The sequence below is a fragment of the Callionymus lyra genome, chromosome 13, assembly GCF_982586985.1.
Source record: "Callionymus lyra chromosome 13, fCalLyr1.hap1.1, whole genome shotgun sequence".
NCBI lineage: Eukaryota > Metazoa > Chordata > Actinopteri > Syngnathiformes > Callionymidae > Callionymus > Callionymus lyra.
This window is the reverse complement of record NC_141830.1, coordinates 20,063,134-20,086,551: the sequence shown is the minus strand read 5'-3', so window position 1 is coordinate 20,086,551 and position 23,418 is coordinate 20,063,134. Positions and strand designations below refer to the sequence as shown.

The 23,418-nt window shown below is 39.3% G+C and overlaps 1 protein-coding gene across 4 annotated transcripts in view; it reads left to right on the top strand.

The window, feature by feature from the left end:
- Positions 1 to 23,418, top strand: part of ddr1 (discoidin domain receptor tyrosine kinase 1) — a 54,345-nt gene that overhangs the window by 12,774 nt on the left and 18,153 nt on the right. For all 4 annotated transcript variants that reach the window (XM_087806592.1, XM_087806595.1, XM_087806593.1 and 1 more), the window contains 5 exons: positions 9,048 to 9,202; positions 16,430 to 16,532; positions 20,774 to 20,849; positions 21,125 to 21,277; positions 21,433 to 21,580. In XM_087806592.1, the coding sequence (XP_087662718.1) occupies positions 9,112 to 9,202; positions 16,430 to 16,532; positions 20,774 to 20,849; positions 21,125 to 21,277; positions 21,433 to 21,580 (571 nt within the window). In that variant the 5' untranslated portion in view covers positions 9,048 to 9,111. The remainder of the gene's footprint in view (positions 1 to 9,047; positions 9,203 to 16,429; positions 16,533 to 20,773; positions 20,850 to 21,124; positions 21,278 to 21,432; positions 21,581 to 23,418) is intronic.

Genomic DNA, 23,418 nt, shown 5'->3' with positions numbered 1-23,418 from the left:
CAAACGGTCTAATGGCCACTCTTGATTTAGGCACCAAGTTACCTAACATACTGTCCTTTTTTGAGAAGAGTTAAACACAGGATTCATGACTTTTCATGATCATTTGGTGATCATAAACTGATTGAAATGCATGGCTGACAAACGAGGCAAACGACTTTTGACCATTAAAAGTTGCTGAAGCACTTAAAATATAGTCCGTTGACCCTTCTGTCTCTAGTTCATGTCCTCATCCTGGTGGTGATGGCAGTTCGCTCTCACACGCCTTGGCTCTGTCCTCTCAGCACGTCCTCTCACCATGTCCTCCCTCCGTCGAGCTCTTCTCTGCTTCTTGACAGGTGACAGGGTTGCCGTGGTTTTAGGGAATTGGGCCATGACTTCGCAATCACACTTCAAACTCCAGTACTGTTCTGATACGGACTCACATTGTGGTTTGTTTTTACACACAGACATGTTAATGGGTTTGTCGCTGAGGTGTCGGCAGAGTTCTGATAAAGACCGTTTTCCAGCATCGTGCTGCAAATGAGGTTCACACAGAGTTGAAGTTTCATTGCCTCGTTTGGGAATAATGCCGATGATGTGAAATAAAAATATTGAAAATGAAACGTCCAAACACAACATGGTGATTTTGAATAGTTGTGTTAATTTAATACTATCGTATATAGCCTTATTTTGAATTGTAGTGAAGTGCATTTTCCGAAATCTGTGCTGCCCCAGAAGATGAGCTGGACAAACTAAATTTAATAAGAAAAAAAAGAAAATTACACATATGCCAGTCTTTGAACCACATGTGTCCACCTAATAAAATACAATATTAAAAGAGAAATATTTTTGAATCTTGTGTTAAATAAATACTTTTTTTCTAAACACTGCTTATAACGTTGCTAGATTAAAAAGCAAACCCAGCCTATCAGAAGAGTCACTTTCATATTTGAACCGCTTTTATTTCTTCTGAAAGTGAATCTTTCCACGTTTAATTATTCATTTGTTGATAACGGTGGTTTGCATCTATCTTTTTGTGTATTATTGACCATCTATTCTCCTGGACTACCTTCTTTATCTGCACGTTATTTTTCCCCCTGCCTGTCTAACTCTTCCTGCTAGAGCGCCTCCTGAGGGCCTGTTTACACCATAGATTAGATTATATAGTTCATAGTGTGTAAAGATAATTGCATCTTATAGTCTGGAAACATATGATATGTTCTTAATAAGGCAACAATGGCTCTAAATTATATTCAACACAATAGCTCTACTGTACCAAAATTCCCTTTTTATTTTTATTGATCTCAATCGACTAGTCTAATAGTCTAATACGTCTTCCAAAATCCCTGCTGTATTCCTTATCTATGGTGTTTTCATGTCCCCTCAGTGTCTGCTGCGTTGTTCAGCCACTAATTATTTCATATTTTCTCATGAATTCTTCATTAGATGGAGATTTAGAATGTTTTTCTCCAAACTGTTTGGTAGTAAATTGGCTTCAGAAAACATGTTTCACAGTCAGTTGATGGTGTTCTTTAAGTTCTTATCCACGAAAAAGACCACATGTCTCGATGCTTCACACACACTCGTTGATTAACTCAACACTAAATAGTTTCTGACCTCACCATGGCAACCCCTGAGGTAGCTTTTTGTTTGTGTTTCATCTGCATTATTATCTTCAGATAAATGGTGGGCGTTTGCTCTCTTTAGCCCTTAACTGCCATCGTTCTCACAGGTAAGTGAAATCATTCTGGAAGAAGAGTGAGAGTTCAGCACCGCCGAGGGCTGATGTCTTCATGTGGCGACACGTCTGATGCTTGAAACAAAAACACGGAGACTTGCAGTTGTTGTCACTCAGCAGTTTCCCATAAGAAAGTCAAACAACGTGCTCCTCCAGTACTTTTCCTCTGTCAGCACGAGTCTTTATGTCTCACAGTTCATCAAATAAATTACAGATTTGCTGGTCTTGTTGAGCGACAGCTGCAGTTATAGTCTTTACTTATTCAGATATTTTGACTAAGTTGTCAGGCTTCAAAGCGGATTCCATTAAAAGAGAGGAATTAGACAAATAAGAAGTTGTTCTTTGTTTGCTATGATCCAGATGCAGAAAAAATGGATTACTTAAATAGGAGTGACTTGTATATCGTTGATCCTTCTGTGAGCTTGAAAAGCTTATTTTTCAAGTAGTTACAGTCAATTATTTTCTTGTGTTTAATTTACAAAAAGTCTCTGGAGTGCACCCGCCTCACCAACCTGTCCTCATCATTCCCCATTTGTCTCAGTCCCACATATATATGCCGAGCTCCTCTGGACCGAGTTGGGCCACGAGGACTTGTGCCCAAATTACAAGTTTCTCCACAGTTGTTAAGGATTCTCGTCTCCTTAATGCTTTTGGGAGAAACTTTATTACGGTCGTTCTTCACGCTGTCGGCGTTACAGCTGGCTCGAGCTCCAGAGGTTGATGGAAAGTATCACTCGTGTATTCTCACTTTTGGATGGATATTAGCAAAGTTCCTTTTGCTGGATATTAAAGTAACTCTTAAAACTAACATCATGAATGTAGAGAATAGATTATTTTATGTTATGATATCCAACAGTGTTTTTATCAACTGTCAGCCCCACTGTGTCAGTCGTGTTGAAGCAAAATGATACGAGTCAGAACAAGTTGTTGAGTAATTGTAGCAGAGAGCATATTTTTAAAAATATCCTTCAAGAAAATCCCTCCTCAAAAGTATTATGTATTAATTAGTCATGTTTCCTAAACATTCATCAGAGATTATATTATATTATATATATTATATTAACCTCCTGAGTTGCACATTTTTAGAGCAAACTAAAACAAGCACACATTGGCATCATTTTGGGTATTTATTTACTTAAGTGGAGTGTTTAAAGATTAGTAATGATGTTAACCCTTGTGTTATCTTGGGGTCAAGGTGACCTGAAAACTGTTTTTGGTATCCCTTGTTTTGTCTCTGGGTCAAGATGAACAACCTCCCTGGCTTCCATAAATGTTTAACAGCCAACAATTACCAACTGAATAACCAGGACAGAATGGTGATAAACTGCACAAATTACTTAACATAGCCAAACAAGAAGTAAATGAAATGTAAGTTAGTAAGTAAGTAATTTTTATTTATATAGCGCTTTTCCAGACCAGGGTCACAAAGCGCTTAAACAATCAAAACAATATTCAATAAAGTATATACTTTAAAGGTCAAGATAACACTGATAACACAACAAGAGTTCCAGAAAATCAAGGAAAAGCCTGATTAAATAAAAAAGTCTTAAGATGTTTCTTGAAGGAGTCAGTAGATCATCAAACACAAAGAGAGAGAAAGATCGTTCCAAAGCTTAGGAGCAACAGTCTGGAAGGATTTCTCTCCTCTGGTCCTGAACCGTGTTCAGCATCCATCAGTAGATTCTGATCCACAGACCTCAGAGCCCGAGCTGGGGTCTAAGGCTGGATCAGATCACTGGTGTAAGGGGATTAGAGGTACCAACTTTACTTCAAATCTCAAATTAAACCCAATAATGCCATTGTGTACTCACAAAGTGTGGCATTGCGATTGCAATCTGCTATAAATCCTCAAGCCCTGTAACTGGACTATGTCACCTCCAGCCTCAGATGGCAGGAAAACACTCATTTCATCTCTCGGGATGAAAGGCATCTTCACTTATCTCAAAGAAAGACCAGTCATTCATTTGATGACCCCAATGTTTGACTGTGAATTGTTGAGTCTTGATTTATATTCTGCATACCAGAACTTATCTCGAGATAATCTTCAGTGAGTGATTGAGACCTCATTTAAATAGTATCCAGCGACGGACCATGTTGGCTTTATGGGTCACAGGCAGGAAAGAAGGAAGGGGTGGAAGGAAAGTAAGATGGAGGATGTGTGGTGAGACTGATGGAGACAGAGGGAAGAAGAGTATAAAGATAAGAAGCAGAGGAAGTGAACCAGACAAGGTTCATGTACCTCCAGAGAAGGGAGGAGGTGATGTTAAGATAGCAGCAAGTAGTTTGAGCCAAAGGAGGATGAGTTATTGCCAATAAAGATAAACAATTTTTATATTCTAGATTTTTTGTAATTGCTTCTCAGACAATCTGTAAGTTTTTCACTTGGAGTTCTCAACTTTTTTTTATCCTCATCATGACCACGTAACAAGTCGTTTAAATGATCGAGTGGTTACTTATTCAGTGCCAGAGATATTTTCCACACTTGCCCTGAATGAGAAGTTTCCCCCCCCGACCCACATCTACAATGAAAAGCAAGCTGCAAATTGAGTGAATCTTCTTAAAACATCTCAACGGCTTTTCTACCGAAGTTCATCTCAGCGGCCTTATTAAAGTCGACATGTTTCTCTTTGTTTCTCCGTCTTTCTTAGTGTTTTATAACTATTAACTTCCTCTCTCTGTCCATCCTGCCTTCTCTTTCCATGAATGTAATGGACTTTTTATTAAACAAGTCAACTCCTAGATTCCTCTGCAGCACATTGGACTATAAAAAGTGAATACCTCAATAATTATATGCACTCCCTGCGATTTTTAGATGTAACGAGAGATGCAGCAGGTTTCCAGATATTATGTAACTATCATCTACTGCAGGTATATCATTGTTTGTTTCAACTCGTAGCCGTTTTCTATTAACACTGATTCACCAGCATACTATTAAAGTGAAATCTTCCAGAGATTTGTCATAGGCTTTGCTACTGAAGGGAAGGCACTCGGACGACCTTGTTTTCCGTGTCAGTATTGACTCATCCTTTGAGAAATCGATGCTTTGAAGATAAATCTGACTTCCTTCTTCCTCCCTTTGTGTGGAGTGGTGTGTACGACCTTGAAATGTTCCAACAAACTGACTCATATTAAAAACAAACGCTCCACTACAAACCAAGTTCTTTGGGGGGACATTTGTCATGTTTAAATGAGCGTCTATCTTTTTTCCTCCTGTCATGATTCTTGTAGGTATTAAACAAGATATACACTTCAGTAAAGGGAGCTTCAATTGAGGACAGTTTAACACTTTTGCTTTAGGAAAAACCATTGCATGCAAACCTGTTCCATCTCTTTTGTCCCTTTACTTTACAAATTCATTGTATCTCCAGTTTCACTGAATTTAAAAGCTACCCTATGCTGGGTTTCCTATTGTCTGGATTTTCAGAAGGACAGTTTTTTGGCTGTTGTCATACCAACAAGAAGTTCCTATTATTCTGTAAATCAATGCACATTTTTGTTTTCAATGGCAAACCACAGAACACCAACTTCTAGCCTCTATCTCATATTCAAGCTAAAAATTGTATACAGAGACACTTTCACTGTCCAATGCATCTAAAATGTATGACCTTCCTTGTTAAAGAGCAACTAATGTTTCTAACCCTGTCCTGACTTACATTCCTTTCTTAGATGCAGTAACTTCCTCATCATGACGATGTTTTGAAATTATTACTTTATAAAGTGTTCTCCGGTCTGAAATCTCGGCGAACAAGAGGTTATGGGACCCATTATGACATAATAATGGACGTAATAACAAGGCCCACTTCGTTTATACAATGGGTCCCTTGGAGGTTGAGACTTCTAGGATTGATGACGTGCGATCACAAACCTCAATGCTTAACCGATCACAGCAGAGTCTGTATGGTTATGGTAAATGTGTTTTAAATCCTTTTTAAAGTTTAAAGCAGGCGGGGTATAAGTAAGTAAGTAATTTGTATTTATATAGCGCTTTTCATGGTCAAGCTCCTACTTCTACTACGTGATCTGATCCCGACTTACACCCCAGCTCGGGTTCTGAGGTCTGTGGATCAGAATCTACTGATGGTATAAGCACTTTTCTAATGTAAATATTTCCATTGAGAGAGTTTTGTACAAAAATACACATATTGATGATACAATAGAGGTCCAAGATCTTTTTAAGAGACACTTAAATCTAAACATTAATTCTTACTCAAGTATAGAGCTGTAATTACCAATCAATCCGATTTGCAGAACTTTCTTTCTCTCAAAGCTTCTGTAGCTGTATTTTAGGAATACAAAGGCAGTTTTCTGACCAAAGCTTTGAGTAGGAATGTAGTTTGGAGTAAATCTAGATTTAAACCTAGAACAATGTCCCTTATTGTTTCATTCCAATGATATCTAAATATATTACAATATGAAACTCAATCTTACTAAATTTGGGTGTCAGATGTTTTTTTATGATGAAGAACACATTCTCTACACATACAGATATATGACTAAATTAATCTGAATACTGTTTGCAGTGTTGGCTCAAGCATATTGACTATTAAGCCTGTGATAATAGTAGTTTTGGATTTGGACCTTTTTTCCCTGACTTAAAAAAAGTCTACCAGCATGTTTGTTTGATCCACTGACTGCCCTCAAGCAGGAATATACTTATGTTGTCTCCAAATAAGGTCCGAAATGCAAGTTTTTGGCGATGCCATTATTACATCGTTCATTTCATTTTCCAAGCCATCATGTAGTCACGAGACTTAAGAGCGGCGCCCAGGGCAGCCGAGCAGAACAAGCGAGAGAGATTTAAACAATCCACTTGAACCCGTTGATCACTGACGTCTACAGACCCGTGTTTGCACTTTATTCTGTGATTTATTATTGACTGATTCATTCTGTTCCTGTAGATGATAATGATGGTTTACTGCACTGATTAAACAAACTATCTTCATGTCCTTATGACGGTAAAATGGGGAATTTAAAGCCTATCAACTGCTGTAATTATTTTCTTATTAGATGAATAGAAAGAAGAAGTAAATTACATTTTTCTATAAGAATTTTCTTGCATCAAAAAAAAAAAAACTCAGTGTAACCGATGTGTTTTGAAAAAAACAACAACTTGTAATAAGGAGATTTTGTCATACCGCCCTGCCGTAATATCGGAGGTGGCTTAAAATACGTCCCAACCCTTTTGTAGCAACATCCAGGGCAGGCCAACTGGAAAATAGGCCCAACTGAGTCACACCGTTAAGTGAAGTAATCTAATTTCGGCGTTCTGGCAGACGTTCTCTAATGATGCAATGGCTGCTCGGTCCGAGTTCCTACAGCTATTCTCCAGTTCCCCGGCTTCCCTGCAGGTTCAGGAACAGCAGCTGCTCACAAGTATTCATTAGTCCTGCTTCTGGATTAGCCGAAACAAAATGTGAGAGCATAGATTATGCTGCCTCCCCACAACACACTGGGCCTGTCTCTACCACCTCCAACCACAGCTGTTCAACACCACTTGACTTTTCCAACAACAATGTTCTCGGGTAGCTGCTGCCACTTTTGTTGCCGCTCGCCAAAACATTTGTCTGGCTGCTTTTCATCTCAGTTTTTTTTTTTTTTTTTTACGATGTGTCGGGAGAAAGAGATTCCAAGTCGTCTTGTGCTTAAAGAGGGACTTTGTGGCGCTCGGGAGGCTGGTGTTTTTGTTTTGCCGAGGGTTCGGTTGTTATGGAGATTCCTCCAGAAATGTTCAAAGACCTGATCGGTGGAGATCCTCTTGTCTTGAAGTTGCAAGAGCTTCACTCTAACCATAAAGCCTCATATTTCATCAGTTACTCATCCATCATTTGCACTTTCTGTTTGAACGACATTTGTGTTTTGGTTTAGGGGGTAAAAAAAAAAATCTCCCCTCTGTGTCTGTTTGACCCGGGCAGCTGCTGTGGCTCGCTATGCTTAAGATCTCCCCGTATGCCCGCATTCGCGCCCCTCGCACCCATGCATACGCTCTTCAAGGCCATAAGTCACCCGCTGTACACCCCCCCTCGCCGTCCACACACACACACACACACACACACACACACACACACACACATACACACACACACACACACACAAACGTACCCGTGTCATCGCCCCTCTTGTTCCGATCTTATTCACCCAGCCGATACCCCCTCCTCGACTAAGTCTCCTTCGATACACTCCACATTCCCCCCTCATGACCTCCCTCTGCTGTCACTACAGCTGTGCGTCAGCTGCTGGTCCGTCCCCGTCTGGTCGCGGCTGAAGTCCAAACACACTTCCACGGGGAAGATGAACCGGCCTTTTCTTTTTCTTCCAGCTGTCTTTTCCACTTCACCCCTCCGCTCGATATTAAATGTCATTAACTTAACTCACCACTGGATATGACTCAAGACAACAAACTATCCACAGTGTGATGTAATCGTTGAGCTACACTTATGGAATTTAGACAAAATGGAAACGGGAAAAAACGCATATTTGCTTGATATGAACAGGTTTTAGCTTGTGTTTCAGTGATGATTCTTTCTGACCAAAACAAAATGACATTAAGGCTATCGACCTACCAGGAAATGGATTTCTTAGTATCTTATATTTATATTTTTTGTGTGAAATCTTAAGATGGTTAAATTGAAATGTTGTTGACAACCAAAAAACTCTAATCTTACTGACATAATGTTTGTGGAAAAGCATTCTCCGTTGGGGAAAAACGTAAAATACTGATGATCCTCTATTTGTTTGTCGTGATGTGATCACAGTTGAGGAGTGAAATGTGCAATCATAGTCCGTTTACGAAAACAGTCGGGGCTAAATTGTTAGCCTCACACTAAAAGATAATTTCCGGAAGACTTTTTCAAACTTTCTCCATTAAAGAGGAAAGTCAACGTGTTTGATACAAAATCCTAGTTAACTTATTGTTTTGTTTTTTGTTTTGTTTATGCCACCCAACACCTTAACTCGCAGGGACATGCCATGAGTGTTTTAGTACCTAGACATAATGACGTTATTTTAAAATAATATATAGAATAAGTGCCAACATTATGTAATAGTTTATTTTGAATCCTTCAACTGCCAATGTTCAATATAACTTGATGCTTTGTAATTTGGAGGAAGGACTGCGATCCTGTTGCCAAAGTACTAAATGCAATTATTCAATTGTGAAGGCAATTGATGCAACTACCTCTAATTTAAAAAGTAGTTTAGTCTCTAACCATTGTGATCCAAGTGTGATCGTTCTTGTAGATTAAGGAACGGGACACTCACCCAACCGAGGAATGAGTGTGACTTTACTAGAGTTTTTTTGCTTCTGCTGACATGTTCTTCCCCGCTCCGTCAGGTATGCTGCTGGTCATCGCTGTGTCTGTGGACATGTAACCGGCCGTGCCGCTGTTGCTTTCACTATGGCGCCATCAACGCTGCAGCTCACCGTGGCCACCGTGTTGGCAGTGCTGGCGTCGTCTTCTGAGGACCACGAATGGCAATTTAAACCTGGTAGGAGAACACAAAGTTAAAAAATATAACTCGTGTGACAACAAGTTCATTTTGCCTCACAGCTAAACGATCAAAGGCTTTAAATACAACTTCAAGTAACTCTGGGTTTGGGGCATTTCTGTTTGGATGTTTTTCTCATGCTTTCATGCCCGTCTCCTGGATACTCCAGTTTGGTCTGTCAAATATAACCTTCAGAGATTATTGATTAGTTCCACAGGCATGTGTGTGTTTTGTCCCCCACCTTAATATCTATTTACTAAACCGTCTACATCTAGCTCACCTTGAACAGGACATCAGTCTATTATTAAGAGCGGTGTGTTTTGTGTCACAACACGTACCTTATTTAAACTCATAACAAAACATTAAAGCTCATTTACTGTCCCACCTTTCATTCAATTTTCTTCCATCATCCTGTATTTTTCCTTTTTTCCAGGTAAATTTTGACATTTTGGGTAATTTTTCCTGAAAGAAAAAGTCTTTGAATAAGCTCTTAGAATGTTGTAGGTCACGACATCGACATTTACGCTATCATCTATTTATGCACTTATAATTACGAGCGCAACTAGTGTGAAAATTCAACTCTCCTGACTCACTCCATGTTTCAAATGTTAAAGTCTTCCTCTCAAACATGCAGTAAGTCCCTCATCATGATGATGTTTTGAATTGATTACTTTATAAAGTTATTAAACAGGAATTATTCTAGCAGCGTGGGTGTGGTTAGGGTAGAGATGATTAGAGTGTTTTCAGTGGATGCGGCTACAAATGGACACAAAATGATGGGTACAAAAGAGGTCCAAGATGAATTTAAGAAACACTCAAATCAACACATTAGTTAATGTAATTTATTTTCCCCCATGTAAAGACATCTCTTGTTGTGTTATCAGTGTTATCTTGACCTTTAAAGTATATACTTTATTTTATTGAATATTGTTTTGATTATTTAAGCGCTTTGTGACCCTGGTCTGGAAAAGCGCTATATAAATACAAATTACTTACTTACTTGTTCCTTGGCCTTGTAATATACACTTCCATCATATCAACAAGTTTATGGACATTTTATTTCATTTGTCAGCACTGAAAATAAGAAAAAAAGGTTCATAAAGAAAAGTTAATCATTTTTGCTACTCAAGAATGATTAACTTTTCTAATGAACGTTTTATTTTTTATATACAAGAAACAGATTGATGTTAGGAGTGGGAAGCTACTTCACTGTTGCCCTCCAGCGTCAGGTTCAAATCATTAAAGAAAATGACGAAAATTGTATAGTTCGGCAAGAAGGTCTGGTTTAATGTTGATGGAAGATAGAAGAAGGTGTCAAAAGGTTTGTGTGTCTGATGGAATGGAAGTAAGTAAGTAAGTAATTAAAGGTTAATTGTAAAGCACCCGACGCAAGAATGTTCCACGTGACTTCAAACTTTCCAGTGTAACAACTCTTAGGGGTGGGAAATTTAAAAAAAAAGAAAAAATTAAAAACACAAACGAGCACAATGTTGGTCATTTTTTAATTATTTTAACTCTTACATGGGTATAAAGAAGAGAGAAGGAACTTTGTTCTTTACTTGTGTTGTGTTACCTTCTCTCATCTGTCCTCAGGTGAAGGAATCGTTGACACCATTTTGTGTCATATCACTTAGACTCATTCTCCGGCACCATCACCAGGCTATCCTGTGTCCTCTCTCCGGCTGCCAGCCAGTCCGGAGTAATCTGAAACTGGGTCAGTCTCCTTCTGGCCTGTCAAGCCTGCTAATGCACAGGCAGCTCATGAAAGTGTCCATCATAAAGTTGAGATGGGGGTGGGGGGGTGGCAAGATCGACCTGTAGCTGCAACAGCAACTTCCACTAAAATGAATGAACTCGTCAATTGTTTTTGTCTTGTTGCTTTGTTCCATGTCTGTGGATCTGTGATTAACCGGATCCATGAGTTTAAGGTTGAACATTAAGTATTTACGATTTCATCAAGTCCTTTACAGTCAAGTGTGGCTTGAGTTGAAATTTATTATTATGCGTTATTATTATTTACTATAAATAAAAGGTTATTGTTGTCATGGAAAATTATGATAAAAGGGCCTCACTTTATTTGTTATGTCAAAGGAAATTTCAGTTTTCAGGATATAGTTGACAGAGAAGCAACATTCTGATCAAAATTCTGATTGTTTTCCGAGCTGCTGCAGACTTTGACGGAGTGATTGTTCTGATAAAGCTGGGATCAGTGTTTTGTGTGCAGAAGAATGTATGGCCCTGCATCTGTATTTTGTAGTTGTTGACACTTTTTGTTAAAGGAGCTATTTTCTGTTCACTGTGACTCCTCAAAGCTTAAACTAGAAGATATACTGTACATACAAATGACTGTGAAGTCGTTTCCCAACCTCTGGGCCAGGCCCCGGTATCGGCCTGTGAATCATTCGTTACCAGGCCACACCAAGAAAAATAAACATTTAGCAAATTGTTGTTGTGGGGCACATGGTGAGTTTATGGTACGACATTGTTAACATGGATTTACTCCGGACACTTCAGTTTTCTCCCACAGTCCAAAAACAGAGAGAGAATGGTTGTGGTTATATCTCTCTGTGTGCCCTGCAACATGCTAGCAACCAGGGTGTCCCCTGCCTCTCGTCCAAGGTAGCTGGGATAGGGTCTAGCACCCAGCGACCCTGCAAAGGGAATTGGTGGAAATTAAATATATGAACGAGACTGGTTTATGAAAATAATGTCTACACAACTCCATAGTGCAAAAACGGTTGGGCTCCCCTGCCATAAACCCTACAAAATATTGATTTGTTTATCGTCTTAGAATAAAACCCGTGATTTTTGTATTCTGTTTTATTTCCTAAATGCCTTCATGTTGCAGGGAAACAATTTGAAGCTACCAAATGACATTTCTGCAGCTTCTTGTGTGCATGAAGATGTCATTTTGGTCTGTCAATTTTTGTCGTATTGTAGCTGGAGATTTTCCCAGTTATTTCGTGTTTGGCAGCTTTTAGAGACTAATTTACATAAATATGTATTTGTATCAAAACAAAAACCAGCTGCGAAGATGGCATTATGATCTTTCTGTGTAAGTTGACCCTTGTGTTGTCTCTGGGTCAAGGTGAAACACTCAACCACTGCATATGTATTTTTGGATAGCAGAATCTTATAATTACAGTTTAACCCAGGAGTGTCAAACTCAATCACACATGGGAGCCAAATTATTCTACCAGACTATTTGTTATTTGGTATTTTCAATTTTCGGTGTCCTTCAGAAACAGCTCTGAATCATTTTACTTCAGTTTTTGGAAGACTCTGTATTATTGCTGACATTGATAATGTGTTACTTGGCTCAGCTTAAACCATGATATCTGTATTAGTCACAATATCAACTCGAACATTTATCTCCTTTAAATTTGAGCCAACCGTCCAGTAGGCCACGTAGAGTGACTTGGCTGGTGTGATTCCTCCCCAAGGGGAATTGGGTTCGACCCATGCAATTTAAACAAAGTAAAATCAAATGATTATTATGCATGTTTAGAGTGTAATAATGGCAATATTAAGAATATCAATAACAACAGGTTTTTATAATCGTTTTGATGGAAATGTAAAAACAGTTTGCAGCATCATTTATGCTGTGTCTCAAATCGCATACTTGCATACTCAAAGTTAGTATTTTTAGTGCGTAAGTGCGTCTCAATTCTTAGTATGCGAAATTTAGTGCTCCATACACACTAAATTATCACTAAAACGCCCACAAAACTGAGTATGGTTCGATGGACACTATCTACCCTAAACCGCTCCATCTTAGTGACGTTGTAAACGGAAGTTACGTCATATATATATATGCATATATATATATACTGTATATATATATATATATATATATATACTTACAGGTGCATTTTCAGCAGCAGTAGGAGGATGACACGTCTTCGGTGCTGATACCAGCTTAAATATCTGGCGAATATTTCGATTCTCATATTTTTTCTTTATTTCCAAACTTGCAAAAAGTGCTGCCAGCAGGTGGCGATAGTGTTCAAACAGCTGGTTGCAAGCATCATTATATAGAAGTAGAAGAAGAAGCTGTCACGTCATTTCCTGTTAGTGCGTAGCAGCAGAGTTTGATTTGAGACATACTATCTGTTGAGAATTTGTGTACTAGTTAGTATGTACACTATCCTGATGCATACTATCTTCTAGTATACTAAGAGAAGTATGCGATTTGAGACACAGCATTAGACTAAATAAATCCTGTTGCCATGGTCTGACTTTGAGATCTTTTACACCACGTTGTGACATTTAAAGTTTTAGTTTCTGCAGTATTTAGTGTCTATATATTGTAAACAGAAGACTATTCATGAGATGTAAAGTCTGATGGGCAGCATGATGATGATGATGATGCAATGGATTGAGCACCTGTCTGCGGGGTGTGGATAAGGTGCGTGTGCGCGCATGTTTTGCAACCCGTGGTGTTTTTGGGGGTTTGTCATTCAGTACCACATTCCAGTTCCCTGACTCAATGTTGCCCCCCCTACCACCTTCCAACTCCCCCTCTTTAGTGCCTGTCACACTCTTATCAGTGCCAGGACCTCTTTCTACTTTATCAGCCCCCCTCACCACTTTATCAGCCCCCCTCACCGCCCTCGCCTCTGCTCTCTGAGCGACTTCAGTGCAGATAACAGGCTGGTCTGGAACCGTGTTATCTCCCAAGGTTGATAAGTCAGTCACAGAAGTAGAGCTGCCTCTGATACCGAGTCTGTCTGTCGTTCTCTCGGTCCATTCATTTTGTTTCAGCCCTCAAGCTTTGGTGACCGAACTGAAGTGGGGCGCCCGGGGGTTCTTAGGGTTCGGTGCGACAGACAAAAGAAGAAATAAATACTCTTCCATGAGTCACCAGCCCTCTGGAAACACTGCCGAGAGGAGGAGAATACCAATGAGCTCCTCTTTTGATGTAAATTCCAAAACGTACTCTAGCTTTGTTGCTCATTCTTCTTTAATATCCACACTTATTTATAGTCGAGGGGATGTGGATCATCATCGTCTCTCAGGCTGAGAACAAAGTGTGGGCTCTGGTCAAAATTAGATTTTTGAAAAACACCAGTCAGTCGTGTGAAGCTTGCTAACCCAAAAAGAGTCATTTCATGTTTCAGGTGAGTGTCTGACCAGTCCATCTACTGTAGATCATCAAAGTGTATTTGATGAAGTGATCATAATGTTTAAATTATGAATATAAGAAATACCTTGCTGCTTCGTTAATGACAGAAGGAGGTCCACTGTGAAAATGGACCCATTGAAAGTGAAGTTGCCCTCTCGGCTTGGCCAGGTTCCCCAGTAGAGCTGGGACCATGTGAATAAATATTAATATGGCAATATATAAAACATGGAAATGTAATAGTTTTGAATTCGCATATCCTTTCAATTTTGAGTTGTATTGTGTAGTATATTTCCAATACTGTTCAAAAGTTTGTGGTCACTTAGAAATTTCCTTTTTTTTGAAGGAAAAGTCCTTTTTTTCCCATGAAGTAACATTAAATTAATCATAAATACAATATACATAGTTAATGTGGTAAATGACTATTGTAGCTGCAAATGTCTGGTTTTTAATGGGACATTTACACAAGAGTATAGAGGCCCAGTTCCAGCAACCATCACTTCAGTGTTCTCATGGAACATTGTTTGCGAATTGCATTAGAAGGCTGAAGAATGATCAGAAAACCCTTGTACAATTATCTTGGTACAGCTGAAAAAAGTTTGCTGGTTAGAGAAGCTATAAAACTCGCCTTCCTTTAAGTTAGTCGAGTATCTGGAGCATCACAGTTGTAGGTTCAATTGTACTCTCAAAATGGCAAAATAAAAGGGAACGTTCTTGTGAAACTCAGACAAGTTTATTGGTGGAGATAATGTGATGGTCTGGTGATGCTTCGGTGCTGGTATAGTGGGTGATTTGTAGGAGGGAAAGGGGCATGTTTTGGCATTCTAGTTAAAATGTGTTTTGTTGTGGCTTTTAAATGTCTAGGGGGCTGATGAGTTTACATTTTTGGTTCCTTTAATATCAGAAAAAGTTCTTGATTCTTATTAATCAATGAGTGACAGAAATGCTAATTGCTAATGGCTAATTGTCGTAAATAACTTTTACTATTTGGGTCTGGTGTTAGTTATTTGCACTTGTACTGGGCGACCTACTTGATGATTTATTTCTCCACATAGTGATGGCAGTAGGCTGTTAGGCAGGTTTTCACAATCATTGAAAGTTGAGCTAGGTTTGCAAACCTCATTTGCCTTTTAATAGTCACAATTATTTAATTTCCCAAAGATCCACCTTTTATTTATTTTCTTCAACAATCGCTTCCTATGCATGTTGCATACTATTATGTTGCATACTGTTTTCTGGTATAATAAAACAAGTCATTATTATTGTTGTATAATGTTGGAGTCCAGACGAAAAGTTATAATAGTGACGTATGTGTTTTAAATGAAATCACTGTTTGAAGAAGTGGAAAAGTTTTAAATTGAGACCATTTTTTTCCTTCTCACCATTTAATTAGGTAGACTTTGTACTTTCAGGGATTCTCAATTTTAATTTTAATTTATTGAATATTACACGCTGTGGTGGCTGTTCGTCAACTGATAAAGAGGTTTATTAGAAAATTCAAATGTGTGTCAGAGGATTTAGGTCTAAAAACTGCAGGATATTGTCCGCATTTTAGATATGATCACACGTTTTATTATTAAGTCCACAGGGAGGTGCTCCATGTAATAGCTTTAATGTTTAAGATGTTTAAAAGGGCGTTGTGCACCATTTTCGTAGAAAAATAATTTCATCACGTCTGACTTCTTTGGACAGCTTTATCTTTGGCCAAAACACATATAAAACTTAGTGACACAATATGTGCGAATTCCCAGCCGCTGTGGTTACAAAACCAAACCATTACAAGCTTGAGTCCAGCGTAGCTGAATGTTGAAAGGTCTCATGAAGCTCTCAATAAACGTTGTGTGTAACAAACGAACTGGTATTTTCTTCTCCCTGCTGCGTCTGCGGCTGCTTGTGGAACTCGAGGTCCGGAAGTTTTCCCACAGTTGACATAATAACGCTGTACTCCGTGACCAATGACGGCTGCTTTTGGAAATATTAAGTTTCCCCCTGTGTTTTGTACAAATAATAATGTTGCTCAAGTCTACATCCGGCTTCCTGCTTTTCCTTTTTTTTTTATTGCTATGACTCAATCTCTTTCTTTGTCCTGTCTGCTCCTCTCCCAGCTCATTGTCGCTATGCCCTGGGGATGGAGGACGGCACCATATTGGACTCTGACATCACTGCTTCGAGCTCCTGGTCAGAGTCCACCGAGGCCAAACATGGAAGGTAAGACCAGTGTGTGTTTACAACCACAATTTCAAACTGATTTGGCATTGAGTTAAAAGCTGGAACATTAAAATGGTTCTGGTGTTTGGAGTCGTCTGTTTGGGTCATCGGTTGAAGCCTGAAACAAAAATTCTTGTGTTTAATCGAAACCAATCAGAGTCTTTCAGAAAACAGTGTTAAAGTCTCTTTGGCAGCAAAGATTACTATTTTATTTTTAACAGTCCCATCAAACCTTTCCCAAAAAACACAACTTGTATGAAAGAATCCATGCAGTGATCATCTGATTAATGGTAGTTCTGGGATTTGCTTAAACAACACACATGGGTGCAAAGAAGAAAAATCTGCAGTACCTTTCTATACGAGTGATTCCAAATATTTGTGGATTCAGAGGGTAATCTTTATCACCTCCAAAATATAGTTATTTGTTTCTTTTCCAATTATCATCTCATGATGATTTCAATCAAACAGATTTCTTTTAACTTTATTACTTGAGGTATAAATGTAGATTTTTACGAAGCCTCCTTTCCGTGGGTATATATGGTGGAATTTGTACTACAAGAAAATGATCTTTTCGCTAAGAAGTTGACTTTACCACAGAGAAATGAGCCTTCTTATTTGTTATAACCGATCAAGTTGTATTTAATAGAGACCTTCCCAAAAACGCACTTTACCAATGTTTTTACAGCAAAGTGTATGTTGTTTTCCTCACGACCTCCATTACATTCTGGCAAAATGTTTCTCATTAATTGATAGCGTCGTTCTTGTAGCACAAAATTAAAGGTGCCACATGTTTCCTTGAGCTTGTCGTGTTGTTGTGGTTGTATCTTCCACAGTCCCCAGGCGAGACGTGTCAGATGTTTATTAGATTATGATAAAAAAAGATTGTGGGACTTTTTTTTTTAAAGCTGCTCGGTAATACAATTACCAAGTCGTCAGTCTGACATGAAGGTCACATTCATGGGAACAAGTTATGCCTGTAACATGCAATAGACATGTGTAAGAGCTTTCACTGGGATTGTGTTGTGTGTGCTCCTTTTGTGGTGTGCGTTCATTTGTCTCGGCTTGGCCCGGTCTCTTGGCTTCGTGTCCAGCCATGTGGAAATGATTAGCGGCTGTTACTGTTTTAAGGAGAGACGTTTGGGCAAAGCTGCAGGACAGAGACGGGGAACACATGAGAGGTGGATCTCCACTGAGGTGTGCTGGCAACAGGAGGTTACAACATTAAGACTTCCAACAACTTATTCTACACAAGAGTTTATCTGCTCAGGGCTGTGATCTAATCTTTTTTAATTGTGTTTGTAGAGGCTCGTAGTCGGACCTCTGTTTCTCCACTGTGAGAGAGGCCTGTAGAAAGCCACCAGTTAGGAATTCTCGTTGTTCTCTCCTTTTATAACCTGTTCTGGATGTGCCTTTACTGAGCCATACCCTGGGCCAGACCTGGGCATCAGTGCATTATATTATCATCTTCAGCAATGGAGAGTAAGTACGTAAGTAAGTGAGTAATTTTTATTTATATAGCGCTTTTCCAGACCAGGGTCACAAAGCACTTAAACAATCAAAACAATATTCAATAAAGTATATACTTTAAAGGTCAAGATAAAACTGATAACACAACAGGAGTTCCAGAAAATCAAGGAAAAGCCTGAACAAATAAAAACGTCTTAAGATGTTTCTTGAAGGAGTCAGTAGATCATCAAACACAGAGGGAGAAGAAGATCGTTCCAAAGCTTAGGAGCAACAGTCTGGAAGGATTTCTCTCCTCTGGTCCTGAACCGTGTGCGAGGAACCATCAGTAGATTATGATCCACAGACCTCAGAGCCCGAGCTGGGGTGTAAGTCTGGATCAGATCACTGATGGAAGGTCTGACCATGAATAGCTCTGAAAGTAAGAACCAGAATTTTAAAGTTGATCCTGAAAGAAACTGGAAGCCAGTGAAGAGTTTTAAGGATCGGAGAAATGTGAGTTCTTCTACTGGAGCAGGTCAGAATTCTCGCTGAGTTCTGAATCAACTGCAGACGAGACAGTTCCTTCTTAAGAGTACCTATACAGCTGTGGCAGGAAAAGGGGGGAACAGTGGGTGGTTTAACAATTAGTTTGGCTGCTTGTGTGGTCAGATTTCACACGACTTACCTTTGGTATTGACCACTGTTAGTTGACTACATCCAACAAGAACTGTACTTTCAACAGTAACCTGTGAACCTGGCTATCACTATTTTTTTTAGTAGTTTTTGTAAATTATAAATAAACTGTAAAATGGGTTATAAATGTTTATTGAATATGTTTTAAATCTTCTTCTTAATCCCCACACGTGCACTAAAGGCTCATGTTCAAATACACACATTTCAGAATAGAAGATGGATCACATGGTACTGTTGAACATACGAGTCAAAAATAGGACCATGTGCGTGACGTGTCTGGCAAACATCATCTTTGTGCAGCCTTGAAGCGCTTGTTGTTGAGGCTGTGAAAATTGTGGTGGCGTGAGGGAAAAGGGGGGATTGAAAAACATGTGAAAGAAAAGTATGAATTTGGCGGAAGTTTCAAAAAGGAATGTTTGATGGGAGAAATGTTTTGTAGCAGGGCTTGTTGAATAAAGCTGAAGTCACAAGAAACAAGTGTGTTGATGGTGGTTATTAACTTCATGATCTCACCGTCACGAGGGAGGACACAAGTCTTCCAATAGTTGTTCCATTGTCAGCGTGAGATTCAAGTTGATGGAGCGTTTCGTTTCTCAGCGTTCCAAGCAGCAGCTTTTCATTTCAAAAGTGTACCCAGCAGTGGTCAGGACGTGGTTTCGGTCTGACGGTTGTTCCAGTCTTGCTCAAATGGGCGCACTAGCGTGTTGAGGTGTGGTGAGTGGATTTACTGTTTGGAGTTAATGGAGGTGTATCTGAGTGTGTGGTCCGGATGCACTGAGGAACAATACGGTGCAGATTGTTGACGTAATGGGTGATGGTCCGGCTGGCATATGGGAACCGGGTTTCAAAGGTGTCATACTTTCTAAAGCGCCCCAATCAATCTTTCCCAACTTCAGTCCAAAGCTCTTTCAAGATTTTTCCTTTATTGCTTAAACCCCTCTAGATGCACACCCTTGTGATATTTAGGTTTAAATACCTGTCATAATACTTCAGACCATGTTTCCATAACTCACTTTACATAGAGACGAACTCGGGTCTTCGTGCCAAACCTGTCAGTGAACCACAAAAGATATGGGTTGGAGCTCATCTGGTTCTCTTTAATTATATGTCCTACCCCCTGGGAAGCACACCCTTGTGTTTGAGGGCCGTCCCTTAGACATCCATCAAAGTAGGACTCGCATCCCTGACTCCCACACATGCATGTTCGACCCATCTCTGATCTCAGCCCTCAAAGAGAAATCAGATCTGCCTCACAGGCACCAACTGTGGGACTGTTTCTGGTGGACTCACTGCGATTCATCCCACTGTTGCAGTCAGGGAGCGAGTTTACGATCTCACAATATTGAAGCCAGGTCCGTGCAGTGCCAAAGCTGTGAATGGACTCATCAGAGCCAACAGTTGTTTGGCAGTCAGAGAGAAATGCATACACCAGTCTTCCATCATTTTACAAGGACTGACAGGTGAAGTAAATAATCCTGACCCTCTTATCGTAGAATCTGATTATCTAAATTTGGCAGCAAGTGAAGAGTTTGTCCCCAAAGTTTATGTGTTAATTTAGCAAACATGGACAAGTGTAGAGGCATGGGTCAGAACCTTTTTTAAATTAAGATTGTTGCATGCACAGTTGAGTTTGGTTGGCATCAATGGGAAGCATAGTCACAAGAGAAAGTAGGAAATAAAGTGAAGGTGGAGTCACTTTTTACAGCACAGACGATATCCAATTCCAGAAAGGATCCAATACGTTGGTTAATACTTAATGATTGATAGAAATCAGCACAATGGAACGGCAGGATGCAGTTTTATTCCAGAACCCCCTTGCTCAACAGCCATAGCATGATTGTCAGCTCCTTTTGCACCAGAGCTTCCAGATGTGGCTCCAAATGGTAATCCCGAATGCAACCAAAATGTAGTCATCTGTTTTTCGTCCCATTATCAACATTTCAGAAAATTTGATTGAAGTCCTTAGTAAGTATTTTTTTTTAATAGTTACGCAAGACTATTCAATTCATACTTGAGAAAAGCACATCGGATATGACAACAACACATTATTTTCCTGCCTTTCTTACGTCTTTTCCCCTAATTTCTTCGTTTTTTCCCTACAGGTTGAGTTCGGGAGAAGGAGATGGAGCTTGGTGTCCTGCCGCTGCCGTCTACCCTACAGCATCGGAATATCTTCAAGTGAGAAGCCCAAAAATGACCACCCCTCACTTGAATCCTTATATTCTAATGAACTCTCTAATACCCGCTTTAGAAAAGCTTTATTTGTTACCTGACCGGTAGTTTTATTTTACTTCTTTGCCCATTCCTCGAGTGAAAAAAATCCTTCCCAATAATCCAGCTGTGTCTTTTTTTAACTTGGTCCGACTGATTTTTTTCCCATATTTTGTGAAGTAAGGAGGTTAAGTGTTTATTTTAAAATTAAAAAAATAAAAATATATTCTCTTGCTTTCTAGATTGATTTGCACAAACTCCACTTCCTGGCCCTGGTCGGTACCCAGGGTCGTCACGCTGACGGACACGGCCAAGAGTTTGCCCGAAGTTATCGCCTGCAATATTCTCGAGATGGTGTGAAGTGGATTACCTGGAAGGACCGTGGCGGGCAAGATGTAAATACAAGTGTTTAACTCATAGGTGTTTTATTTATAATTTCATCTCTTGCTTGAGAACAGTCGGAGAAATGGGCCCTAAATTAAATGAAGAGACTTGGACTGTGGGTTGAGCAAAGAGAAGAAGAAAGTGATTGATGTGTTTCTGTCTTCAGGTGGTGACAGGAAACGAGAACACCTATGATGTGGTTCTCAAAGACCTTGGCCCTCCCATCGTGGCCCGCATGGTTCGCTTCTACCCGCTGGCTGACAGAGTTATGAGTGTTTGCCTTCGGGTGGAACTTTATGGTTGTCTCTGGGATGGTGAGTGTGTTTCAGGAGTGTGTGCTGCGACGTTCAAACAAGCAACACATGCATGTTGTGGTGAAGACACACAGATACATTTTATTTTGCCTGATATTAATGCATCTGAGCACAAACCATTACACCTATGAAGCATTGCAAATGGGCAGCAATACTATCAAAACACTGTTTTAAATTGATTGTTTGTAGATATTTCGGTCTTCATATTATATGAGTTAAGTATTGAATCTTTTATTTGTATGTTTTAAAGTGTGAACTATTGATTAAAAAACATATTTTATGCTACTTTTCAGTCATTTCCCAGTGCAAGATTAATTAAGTCAAATATCTTTATCTGTTTGTCAACACAATTGATCGAAAACCCTAAGCCAAAAAGTTTTGGATGTACAAATTATATTTATCGTTAATAAGCATATTATTCTGGTCTGTTCTGACCACATTTAAATATTATTGAGACATAAAAATAACATATTATTGCACTTTTTTTGTGTCCCCTCCTTCATTTCTAACTGAAAAGTTATTTATTGTTCTATTCATTGGTACAAATATAGTTGACATAAGAATGAAAGCTCTATAGTTCAAGTCCAGGCCACAATCGAAGATTGTTCTCATTTGTGGGATTAACAGAACTAATTATCGTTGAGAAAACGACATGATGTGGAGTTAATGGCTCGACTCTGACTGTGGATTCTTATAATGTTGATGGATAAGATCCCACTTTAGATGCGAATGGTTTTTGGATTAATATTCATCTTTGACTTCCTCATTAGTAGGAAATTAATATCTTGTTTTTGCATTTACTGTCAACACATCCAGTTGTGTTCCTTTCACACTTGTATTTATGTTGTTGATGAGCAAGCATCAGCCGGTTTGATCTACGACCCTAAAAATCACCGTCCCGGTGCTGTGTGTCCACATCAGAGTTTCTTAGTGGTGATTAATGATGTCCGTCTTCATATTCCCCGCAGCACTAAGTCGACTATCACAGTATTTATTGTTGGCTGACCTCCTCTCTGGCCTCATCCCTCAGTCTCCGTCAGTCCGCCAGTAAATCTGTGCTGTCATCGAGGCGAGAAAGTCCTGGACTTTGTCTTCTGGGGAAGCGTCTTTGAAATATACATTCTAATACGAGTCAGTTGGGTTCACTCCAGGAAAATGCATTCCACTGAGTGGGTTTTATAAGATAAGATGATATTCCAATTATGATCGTATGTATGAAATATGACGCTTAAAGTTCTCCGGCCACTATATATTGTGTTCTGTACAATTGTCAAGTTCAGACAGTATATGAAAGGCTTGACAATTATTTTCCGCATAAAAAATCAGAGTTCATTTCCAGAAGAAGGAAGTCAATCACTGACATAACCTTCATTTAACTTCCATGACATGACAGACGTGTGGACAAGCTTAAATGCTTTTTATGTGAAATAGTATTTACAAGAACACAGTCTTCATAGAAAATATTCTATGGTTATGTGTATCGATTAGTCCTATCGTTGGCCAATTATCAAGAACATTTTTTTTTCTGTCTAGCTTTTAGGTTCAGAGTTCTGTAAGAGTGTTCTGGAATCACTTGTTGCTCGGATGTTTGAGGATAAGTAAGGAGTCCTCTGTGAGTACCCTTAAGGAACAGGCCCCTGATCTGTGCACACGGCACCAACATGTTATTTATTGCTATGAGTCAGGTATATCCCCGCGGAATTTCCAGATTATTTATTAATATATTTTTGGCCCATTAAGTATTCAAACTCGAAATATTCTCAATATTGCATGGCCTCAGACACTAAGGTATAAAAGTCACTGTTTCTGGGTTTTACACAAATAAATGGACTGAATGC